Source organism: Bufo bufo, chromosome 5 (genome assembly GCF_905171765.1).
Source record: "Bufo bufo chromosome 5, aBufBuf1.1, whole genome shotgun sequence".
NCBI lineage: Eukaryota > Metazoa > Chordata > Amphibia > Anura > Bufonidae > Bufo > Bufo bufo.
In genome coordinates, this window is record NC_053393.1 from 546103963 (window position 1) to 546116020 (window position 12058).

At 41.9% G+C, this 12058-nt stretch overlaps 1 protein-coding gene across 2 annotated transcripts in view; it reads right to left on the bottom strand.

Annotated features, from left to right (window-relative positions):
• Positions 1-12058, bottom strand: part of KCNH2 (potassium voltage-gated channel subfamily H member 2) — a 246775-nt gene that overhangs the window by 17152 nt on the left and 217565 nt on the right. The window contains exons 6-8 of one of the 2 annotated variants that reach the window (XM_040431367.1): positions 9061-9483; positions 5549-5581; positions 3618-4020 (exon numbers count right to left, since the gene is read on the bottom strand). In XM_040431367.1, coding sequence (XP_040287301.1) covers positions 3618-4020; positions 5549-5581; positions 9061-9483 — 859 coding nt within the window. The remainder of the gene's footprint in view (positions 1-3617; positions 4021-5548; positions 5582-9060; positions 9484-12058) is intronic. The other variant, XM_040431368.1, reaches the window with a different exon arrangement.

A 12058-nucleotide genomic window follows, 5' to 3' on the forward strand; every position in this document is an offset into this window, starting at 1 on the left:
TCCTCTCCTCGTCATATCTCTGACCGTCACAAAGAGAAACTTGTTAATAACTTTGGCAGGAAGGTACTGATGAGGAGGGGGAAGGGGTCACACTGCAGCGCATAGAGGTCACACAGCAATCTATATGGATCCATGTGTCAAATGTATACATCGACCAAGTGTAACATAAAGCCGGTGAATGAGCGGTCACTGATCCGGGGAAAACTAAGAGCGCAGAAACCAGAGGGCGAAATATACCCAGAACCACATCCGAGGAGGACGGGACTACACCAAGAGGAGAGAGCGCGAACACAATACATACCTCCTGTACAGACGGATGACCGCTACAGCACCCACAGCTAACATAGGAGCAGTATTATAGTAGTTATATTCTTGTACATAGGAGCAGTATTATAGTAGTTATATTCTTGTACATAGGAGGTAGTATTATAATAGTTATATTCTTGTACATAGGAGCAGTATTATAGTAGTTATATTCTTGTACATAGGAGGCAGTATTATAGTAGTTATATTCCTGTACATAGGAGCAGTATTATAGTAGTTATATTCCTGTACATAGGAGCAGTATTATAGTAGTTATATTCTTATACATAGGAGGCAGTATTCTAGTAGTTATATTCTTGTACATAGGAGCAGTATTATAGTAGTTATATTCTTGTACATAGGAGGCAGTATTATAGTAGTTATATTCTTGTACATAGGAGCAGTATTATAGTAGTTATATTCTTGTACAGAGGAGCAGTATTATGGTAGTTATATTCCTGTACATAGGAGCAGTATTATAGTAGTTATAGTCTTGTACATAGGAGGCAGTATTATAGTAGTTATATTCTTATACATAGGAGGCAGTATTCTAGTAGTTATATTCTTGTACATAGGAGGCAGTATTATAGTAGTTATATTCTTGTACATAGCAGTATTATAGTAGTTATATTCTTGTACATAGGAGCAGTATTATAGTGGTTATATTCTTGTACATAGGAGCAGTATTATAGTAGTTATATTCTTGTACATAGGAGGCAGTATTATAGTAGTTATATTCTTGTACATAGGAGGCAGTATTATAGTAGTTATATTCTTGTACATAGGAGCAGTATTATAGTAGTTATATTCTTGTACATAGGAGGCAGTATTATAGTAGTTATATTCTTGTACATAGGAGCAGTATTATAGTAGTTATATTCTTGTACATAGGAGCAGTATTATAGTAGTTATATTCTTGTACATAGGAGCAGTATTATAGTAGTTATATTCTTGTACATAGGAGCAGTATTATAGTAGGTATATTCTTATACATAGGAGCAGTATTATAGTAGTTATATTCTTGTACATAGGGGCAGTATTATAGTAGTTATATTCTTGTACATAGGAGCAGTATTATAGTAGTTATATTCTTGTACATAGGAGCAGTATTATAGTGGTTATATTCTTGTATATAGGAGCAGTATTATAGTAGTTATATTCTTGTACATAGGAGCAGTATTATAGTAGTTATATTCTTGTACATAGGAGCAGTATTATAGTAGTTATATTCTTGTACATAGGAGCAGTATTATAGTAGTTATATTCTTATACATAGGAGGCAGTATTATAGTAGTTATATTCTTGTACATAGGAGCAGTATTATAGTAGTTATATTCCTGTACATAGGAGCAGTATTATAGTAGTTATATTCTCGTACATAGGAGCAGTATTATAGTAGTTATATTCTTGTACATAGGAGGCAGTATTATAGTAGTTATATGCTTGTACATAGGAGGCAGTATTATAGTAGTTATATTCTAGTACATAGGAGGAGTATTATAGTAGTTATATTCTTGTACATAGGAGGCAGTATTATAGTAGTTATATTCTTGTACATAGGAGCAGTATTATAGTAGTTATATTCTTGTACATAGGAGCAGTATTATAGTAGTTATATTCTTGTACATAGGAGCAGTATTATAGTAGTTATATTCTTGTACATAGGAGCAGTATTATAGTAGTTATATTCTTGTACATAGGAGCAGTATTATATAGTTATATTCTTGTACATAGGAGCAGTATTATAGTAGTTATATTCTTGTACATAGGAGCAGTATTATAGTAGTTATATTCTTGTACATAGGAGGCAGTATTATAGTAGTTATATTCTTGTACATAGGAGGCAGTATTATAGTAGTTATATTCTTGTACATAGGAGCAGTATTATAGTAGTTATATTCTTGTACATAGGAGCAGTATTATATTAGTTATATTCCAGTACATAGGAGGCAGTACTATAGTAGTTATATTCTTGTACATAGGAGCAGTATTATAGTAGTTATATTCTTGTACATAGGAGCAGTATTATAGTAGTTATATTCTTGTACATAGGAGGCAGTATTATAGTAGTTATATTCTTGTACATAGGAGCAGTATTATAGTAGTTATATTCTTGTACATAGGAGCAGTATTATAGTAGTTATATTCTTGTACATAGGAGTAGTATTATAGTAGTTATATTCTTGTACATAGGAGCAGTATTATAGTAGTTATATTCTTGTAGATAGGAACAGTATTATAGTAGTTATATTCCTGTACATAGGAGCAGTATTATAGTAGTTATATTCTTGTACATAGGAGCAGTATTATAGTAGTTATATTCTTGTACATAGGAGCAGTATTATAGTAGTTATATTCTTGTACATAGGAGTAGTATTATAGTAGTTATATTCTTATATATAGGAGCAGTATTATAGTAGTTATATTCTTGTACATAGGAGCAGTATTATAGTAGTTATATTCTTGTACATAGGAGGCAGTATTATAGTAGTTATATTCTTGTACATAGGAGCAGTATTATAGTAGTTATATTCTTGTACATAGGAGCAGTATTATAGTAGTTATATTCTTGTAGATAGGAACAGTATTATAGTAGTTATATTCCTGTACATAGGAGCAGTATTATAGTAGTTATATTCTTGTACATAGGAGCAGTATTATAGTAGTTATATTCTTGTACATAGGAGCAGTATTATAGTAGTTATATTCTTGTACATAGGAGTAGTATTATAGTAGTTATATTCTTGTACATAGGAGCAGTATTATAGTAGTTATATTCTTGTACATAGGAGCAGTATTATAGTAGTTATATTCTTGTACATAGGAGCAGTATTATAGTAGTTATATTCTTGTACATAGGAGTAGTATTATAGTAGTTATATTCTTGTACATAGGAGCAGTATTATAGTAGTTATATTCTTGTACATAGGAGCAGTATTATAGTAGTTATATTCTTGTACATAGGAGCAGTATTATAGTAGTTATATTCTTGTACATAGGAGCAGTATTATAGTAGTTATATTCTTGTACATAGGAGCAGTATTATAGTAGTTATATTCTTGTACATAGGAGTAGTATTATAGTAGTTATATTCTTGTACATAGGAGCAGTATTATAGTAGTTATATTCTTGTACATAGGAGCAGTATTATAGTAGTTATATTCTTGTACATAGGAGCAGTATTATAGTAGTTATATTCTTGTACATAGGAGCAGTATTATAGTAGTTATATTCTTGTACATAGGAGGCAGATTTCTACCTTTATATTATAACCCTGAACACCATGAGGAGGATACAGTCTGTATTTTACTTACATCCAATCAGCATGACACAAATGGAGAAAATCTTCTCAGAGTTGGTGTTTGGAGACACATTCCCAAAGCCGACACTGGTCAGACTGCTGAAGGTGAAGTACAGGGCAGTGACGTATTTATCATTGATGGTCGGGCCAGATTTGGTGTTGCTGTTGTTGTACGGTTTCATGATCTGGGTGCCCAGTGAGTACAACCAGCCGATCGTGCGATAATTCTGGTCATAGTGCTCCATGTGTCCAATGGCGTACCAGATGCAGGCCAGCCAATGAGCAATGAGGGCGAAGGTGCACATCAAGAGAAAAAGCACGGCTGCTCCATACTCAGAGTAACGATCCAACTTTCGGGCCACTCGCACCAAGCGTAAGAGTCGCGCCGTCTTCAGCAGACCAATCAGGGTGGTAGTCTGGAGATAAAATGTACAAAAAAAAAAAAGAATAATATAAAATAACATGAAAATCCCATGCAGAGAGAAGGAGATGGAGAAAGGAATATGAAGAGGAGGACAGTAGACGAAGGAGGGAAAGAACAGGGTTAAAATGAGAACGTTTCAAGCCCATCTCAAATACTAATGAGGGGTCAATGATGCCACCTCAATATCAATAACAACCACCTAATTCCATGTCTATTAGAGGATAACTCTCATCATCCAATAGCATCATGTGGTTTCAGTTTATTCTCATCTGAAAGAAATGTATATCACTTCCACTGGAGACAGTGGGCGTTTAGGTCAATAGCTGCACAGGTGGGCATTTCCCACTGAGATATGTGCCATCAGATGACTCCTCTGCAGCTCCCTCTCCCCTCTCACAGCACGCAGCCTCAGACACACAGATACCGCAGAGCTGCATCCTCCTCCTCCGCTTTGTATTTCATTTACTACTAGAGGTGAGCGAATTTCCGCTCATGAAATTCGTTCACACTTCGTTTGTTGGTTAAAGGTGAATTGCGTAATGTATTCCGTTACCACGGACCATAACGCAATTCTATGACGGAATGCATAACACGGAATGTCTTTAGAGGCATTCCGTTATAATAGAAGTCTATGGGCTGCATAACGGATCCGTCCTGTTTCCGGTGTGCATTCCGTCATAGAATTGCGTTATGGTCCGTGTTAACGGAATCCATAACGCAATTCACCTTTTACCAGTAAACGAAGAGTGAACGAATTTTAAAATATGAAATTCGCTCATCTCTATTTACTACATATTAGGCTACTTTCACACTAGCGTTCGGGGCTCCGCTTGTAAGTTCCGTTTGAAGGCTCTCACAAGCGGCCCCGAACGGATCCGTCCAGCCCTAATGCATTCTGAGTGGATGCGGATCCGCTCAGAATGTATCAGTCTGGCACCGTTTGTCCTCCGCTCCGCTCAGCAGGCGGACCCCTGAACGCAGCTTGCAGCGTTCGGGTGTCCGCCTGGCCGTGCAGAGGCAAACGGATCCGTCCAGACTTACAATGTAAGTCAATGGGGACGGATCCGTTTGAAGTTGACACTGTATGGCTCAATTTTCAAACGGATCCGTCCCCCATTGACTTTCAATGTAAAGTCAAAACGGATCCGTTTGCATTATCATGAACAAAAAACAAAAAAAAAAACATTTTTTCTTTTTTGTTCATGGTAATGCAAACGGATCCATTCTGAACGGATGCAAGCGTTTGCATTATAGGAGCGGATCCGTCTGTGCAGATACCAGACGGATCCGCACCTAACGCAGGTGTGAAAGTAGCCTTATGTGAGGGTCATAAGTGCACGGACCCCACTCTTCATAATGAGCCAGCATGCTATATCCTCAGTACTAACCACCGGGGGAGCTGTTCCATTACTATATGACTCATCTGTCTCTCTGTATAATCTCCATAATACACACACGCGCCTGCGCAGTATGCAGCACTCTCTATTGGACAGCAGCTGCACCATCCTGAGTTACTTTACCTCTTTTCGGTTCTTTGGATTTTCTTCCATCCACTTCAAAGAGAAAAAGAAAAAGATTTTTTTTTTTCAATTTCTTGCCATTGCCATCAAGGGACATAAACCCACCTGAGCCCCTCCACCATTTCTGATTATTTGGGGTCTTTATCAGATGCAATTGGATCTTACTGGGCAACAAAAGGGACTCCTGAGATGGGTGAAATTTTAGCAACTTACATTTTTGGGAACTCTGGTTGGATTCGGGGACGTTTTCTCATCTATGATCAGTTTTAATATTAAGGAAATCCTCACGGAAGACCTTAGAGTCTATGGAGATTGAGAAAGATCTACCTTGTATATTAATGGAGATACCCCTTAGTTTGGATTATAATGGGGTCTATTGTGAAGGATGGTTCCCAGTTCAGGACCCTAACCTATTAGCCAGAGCGGGGAGAGGATACAAAGAGCATTCTCCCTTCTGGAGGACTTGGCACCTCCATTCATGACACCAACAGCCCATTAATTTCAATAAGTAAAATGCAATGCTACACTTTCCCTGTGGGGGTGCTATAGGGAAACTAAACACTTGTCTAAGTTCTCTAATAAATGATTGTTAGATGGGGCCTAAATCATCCTATCATTAGGGGACCCTTGTAACGGAGGAGCACACCTTTACTGGTGATGCCTCCGAGTTTTAGATTGAATAAGGCCCTCAAATGTATAGTATGTGTGATGTCCCTTAGCCTTTCAATACAAATTCTTATTTCTTGGTGTCACGGTCATATTGTTGTTTGACCATGACGCGCTTGCTGTGCAGATTGGTTGCCGGTGGCAACGTGTTGTTGTCGGTTTGCACGTTCATTTCCCCTTTAAGGTGTGTCTCCCTGCTGTATGGTGAGTGAGGGGTTACTCTTCTAGCTGGTGGGGATTTAGGTGTGTCCTGGGTGTGGCCACTATGTGGATATTACCTGTGGCTTCCTGGCTGGAGTCCGTTGTACTCCAGCCTTGTTTGGTGTTGGAGCGCTGCTCCTTTCCTGGGTTAACATGTCCAGTCCTTGAGGGCCACCTTGTTGGACATAAATTGTCTTCCTTTTGTATGCTCCTTTTACCCTACCTCACTTGTTGTATGTTAGGTCTGGGTTTTTGTTCAGGGTGTGTTGTACGTCTTGATTGTTGTTACATGTCTGTGCTGTTGTTGGTGTTTGTCCCTGCCTGTGTGTTGTGTCCTACGGAAGGGGGTTGGTTTCCCGGAGGGGTGAACCACTAGCCTGTATGCAGCGCTGCCTCGGGCTGCCATGCACCTTGCGGCATGGGGGCTCCTGGCGGAGTCTGGTGTGCTGGATACCTGTGTGAGTTGCTGGTACGGCGTCCTGTTTGGTGTTAGGGCTCCTGTACTGATGCACGAGTTCCAGTCGTGGAGACTTCGGCAGGTAAGTGTGTTGTCTTGTGTTCTTACCTGCCGATCCTCTTGCTGTGTATGGTCACTCCTTTTCCCTGCTATTGGGTCTTTAGAGACTCTTGTTCTTCCATGTCTTGGATGAGCAGGACGTCCCCCTCCTGCTCCTATCTTAGGGATTATCAGGGCAACTCAGGACTCATGAGCCGTCCTACCATCGGCAAGGAGTTAGGGAGAGGATTAGGGACGCTATAGGAGGTGACCTGCTTCCCTTTTCCTGGCTTCTTGGCCTAGCAGCTATCTCTTATCATTTACATTATCCGGTGGGGGGTTTTCCCCACTCCCCACTGTGACACTTGGTTGGAGAAAAACCTAAAAGATTCAGCTGTGGTTAAAGGAAACTTCTTGGAACTGGGTGTGAAGTCAAAGGGGGTGAGAAGGGAGACCTTCAAATTCTAGTTATAGTAAGGTCCTACAGTTTTGGACTAAATGAAAACCTCCTATCTATACTTATGATGACCAACCTCAGTTTTAGATTGAAGGAAGCCCTCAAATATACCTTTATAGTGAGAAACCTTTAGTACTGGAGTGAAGGAGATCCTCAGATCCATATTCATAGTGACCAGCCTCGGTTTTAGAATGAAGGAGGTCCTTGTACCTATATTAAAGTTGACCACCTTTACTTTTAGTGCAAAGTAACTGCTGAAAATCTATAATAATGATGACCACCCTCAATTTTAGAACAAAAACTTGGTACTTTTATTAATGGTGGAGACCCTCACCTTTGGCCTCATACCTACAGGTGTATTAACGAAAATAACTCTCAGATTTGGAGCAAAGTTATCATCTACGGTATACTTATGTGACCACCTTTAATTTTGGACTGAAGAAGAACCTCAGATCTATATTAAAGGTAAGGTCTTTGGTTGCCTAAAACTGAACATTTGAATAAATTTGAAGTCCATTTTTTTGGGTTGGAGAAAATTCCTGAACCTCTATTAATGAGTCTACTGTCATAGTAGAAGGGAATCACTGAAATTTTTGTTAGAATTTTGCATAGGAAAAAATTATCTACTATTGCATCCAATGATAAAGTACCCCCTTCTTTTTTGTGACTATGGCGAGACAATATGGGACGACATATCGAGCGGATCCAGTGAATTTATGGTTGGCACACACAGGCCCAACACCCGGAGAAGCTGGACCATACAGAGATGAAGCAAAAGCGCAGTTGTGGAAGGTTGGTGGCACAGAAGAAAAAATCCAGCCAGGTCATGAGCGCCTGAAAACCCTCACGTTCTCAAGAAGGTGCTTGATCATTCCTTAGCGTGTGAACACAGCTGGATATCATACAAAGCACGGCACCGGGTACTAGATTACTACAACACACACGTACACATGCAAAGCCCACCGTCTCCTACGCCTGGTATACAGGTTACGTTATATGGCCAAATGTATGTGGAAACCCTGACCATCTGCCCATTCCAGAAACATGGGCGCCGAACCCAGATTCATCATTAGACTGCCACTTCAGAGAACACATTTCCTCTGCTCCAAAGTCTACTGACGACCTGCTTTACACAACTTCAGCTGCTGCTTGGCATTGAAGCAGCTGCACTCAATCCTAGGATCAGGATGCACATTGAGGTCACCAGAATGGTGTAAAGCACGTTCTCAGTGTGAATCAGCTGGGCACAAATCTAAGATCACCATGCACAGAGTCCAGTGACAACATGCTTTACACCACTCTACTCGCCACTTGGCATTGAGAATGGCTGTCTTAGGCTTGTGTGTAGCTGCTTCAGAGACCTGTGATGACATGCTGTACAACACTTCGGTCACTGCTTGGCATTGTGCATGGTGATCTTAGGACAGCGTGGAGGGGTTCACATATTTTTGGCCATATAGTGTATCTTCAGAGCGACTCACATGTGCAACTGCACTGAACAAAACTCGTCCATGTCCAGTGAGGTCAGAAGACACCAGTCACCTCATGGTCTCTATACCTGCAGTATCTGAGTACACCAGTGGCTTTATGGCCTCTCCCCTTGTCTGATGGCTTATTCATACATAAGATGAAGGGTGGAGCGTGGCAGCAGCCAGTGACAACATTTAGAAAGAGCAAGCAAGCGGCCCTTACCTCCTCAGAGCCGGAGCCAAAAATCAGAAGATCGAAAGGAATGGCAGCCACCATGTCGATGAGGAACCAGCCTTTGAAGTAGTGGATGGCGATCTTGCCCGGGTGGCTGACCACTTCTTCATTGGTGTTGACGTAGGTGGTGCGGAAGTTGATGAGGATGTCAATTATGAACATGATGTCAACCATCAAGTCCACCACGCTGAGCGGGTTGCAGTAGCCGCAGTTTTCTCTGTTTGGCTCCTCCTGGTCGTTCAGAAGGAAGGCGGCAGAGTACGGTGTGAAGATGGCGGTATAGATGACGAGTAGGAGGATCAGCCAGTCCCAGACGGCCTTGAAAGGACTGTAGTGGAGAATTGTCCATTTGTGGATACGAGGAGCTTGTAGCTTGTACTCGGGAAGGACATCGGCTCCTAGCGACAGGACCTGTGTGGACAGAAGGCATCACATGTTAAATATCACGTGTCACCTCATCTACTGCGGTCACTAAGGCAATGGTTTACCTGAAATAAAATGAACAAATATTGAAATTAAAGGGTAATCAGCCCAACAAGCCTAGGAGAACTGGACTGAAAAAGATCTAGGCCCCAACTTTATGGCCAAGAAACTGGAGACTATCTCAGGCAGTAGAGGACAAGAAGCCAGAATTATTAAAAAAATATGGCTTATGTCTTCCAAGAAGAGCGCCACACCTGAGCATGGGTTGTGTCGGGTGCTGCAAGCTCAGCTCTACAAAAGTGACCAAGACCAAGCTGCAAAAAGCGCACAGCCTGTGGACAGGTGTGCGTTGTTTCTTCTAACCCTGGTCTACCCCAGAGGAGATCATCACCATTCTGTCCGAGAAGGGTTGGAAAGGGGAAAATCAAAGAAACTCAAGGCCCTTGTGTCCCGGGACCACAGCAGGAAAGTGGCCCCATTTTTATGAAGCCCTTCCACTTCTATATAGACCACTGGTCACTATCCGCTGGCCACAAGAGATGGTTTGCAACGGACGGAAAGCGTTCCTTCCGATACGATTTGCTAATGTGGCAAATGTTTTTTTTTTCTCCGTGTCTTTAGCAGATTTGTTTCCTAACCCTTTATCCGTCACAAAATGCAGATCTGATCTCGTGGCTCCAAAAATATGGTAATTACAATGTCACGCCTCTCCTGTTGTGTGAGGTTACTGGAAGCGCACAGATCTGTGAAGGCTGGAAGACGCAACGCTCTGACATTCGGGTCTATATATATATATATACACACAAGAGAGGGGCCAGGGGCTTACAGCTCCAAGATCATTTCCGGGAAAGCTTAGTCTGATGCAGACACAATGGGGCACACTTACTGAGAACGGCTTTTTATGCTGGTCTTAGTTTCCCCCTCTGCGCTGCCGCTAGATACGTCCAATTTATTACAAGGTGTGTGCGTCTGTGGCAGTCCAGGCCTCTGCTGGCATAGTTTTTAGCTAACATTTGCGCCTGTTTCCAGCCATAAATGTAAGTAAATTTGCCGGGGCTGGAGTCCCAGCCCACCACAGCCCCAACCCCAACCCTATCACACCCAACTGGTGTAACAAGGCACAAAACTGTCAAAATTGTGACGCATGGCCGGACAGAAAAGGGGACTTGTGAAAAATTTTACGTCAAAAAGTGTCGCAAGTCCATTAGTAAATGTGCTCCAATGTCCATCCTCCAGAATGGGAAAGTGGAGGCTGAAACCTGGAACCAGTAGCTCCATATCGCCCTCTATGGGTACGTCACCCAGGCTCTTTCTTTTCCTAGTTAGCTACTTCTGTAATGCCCCAGGGTGGCATTACCCCTTCTGCACCCTGCTACTATTTCTAATGGGCTAATATCATGTCATCTGTGTATTTATTGCAGGTCCTTCACAAAGTGCATTCCTATGTTTGAAACTGTTATGTTAAAGTGTAATTTAGCTGGTTCACCAGTAGATGGCAGCAAGCATGGCAGTGCTACAGTTACAGAGAATGGAACCCTTCTTTCCATTCTAACTCTCCCTCTAAGGAGGGGAGGGGAGGTGACTAGTTTCTAGGAGCAGTGTAGTACACCCCCAGCTAGGGGAAGGGTGTGCAGCAGGCGCACGTCCCTGCTGGACGTGCCCCAGCCAAGCAAAGCGAGCCAGCTAGAGCACCTTCAGCTCTGCTGGATATAGAAGCCACAGCTTGGAGGAAGAAAGTTGCCTGGATTAAGCTAGAGTCAGACTACAGAGAGAAGTTGCAGTATCCTGCAGAAGCAGAGATTCTATTTAAGCCTATCAGCACAGCAGAGCCAGAGAGTGACAGATGTAGCAGAGAGGAGTTTGCCTGCCATAGTTTTGTTCATGCTAAAGCCTGCTGGGAGCCAAGACAAAGTCAGTAAAAAGTTTGGAGAAACATTTATTGAAAGTAAAGCTGCTTTCTAACTTCATCACAAGGTCTGGACTCAATTTATTCTTAATCCCCAAGTTAACTTATCCCCTTTTTCTGCTGCGGAAGACAACGCCTGGGGTCCAGTGTATCCAGGTAGGAGCACCGTGACACGTGCACACAACATTAAGGGACATTATAGGCCACACTATACCACTCGACCATTCCTACACCTGGGTACCACCACCAACACCATTTCTTAAATGGACTTTGTCCCGTTGTTGCTTCACTGCAACTGGCGTCACAAATATTTCTTATAAAAAGGGACCCCTGGTCGCTGTCAGACGTCGCAATTCCTCCCGTGCAGATGACAGCCATGGAGGGTAAGGTCAGTTTTGGTCAAGGACACCAGATCCTGCTCCAATAAAGCATGTTTCTGAACTGAGGTAAAAGCAATAGGGAGGAGTCACTGTGACTGGCTGCCAGGAAGAGCTGTGAGAGGGAACTACGCAGATCCTCTGTGTTACAGTCCCATGGACAAATGTGGCGCTGTTCCTGTGACTGGTATTGCAGACCAGATATGGCCAACAGGAAGATGTGGCGCTTTTTTTTCTAATCCCTTTAAGAACATTTCACCTTAAAAAAAAAAAGTCATTA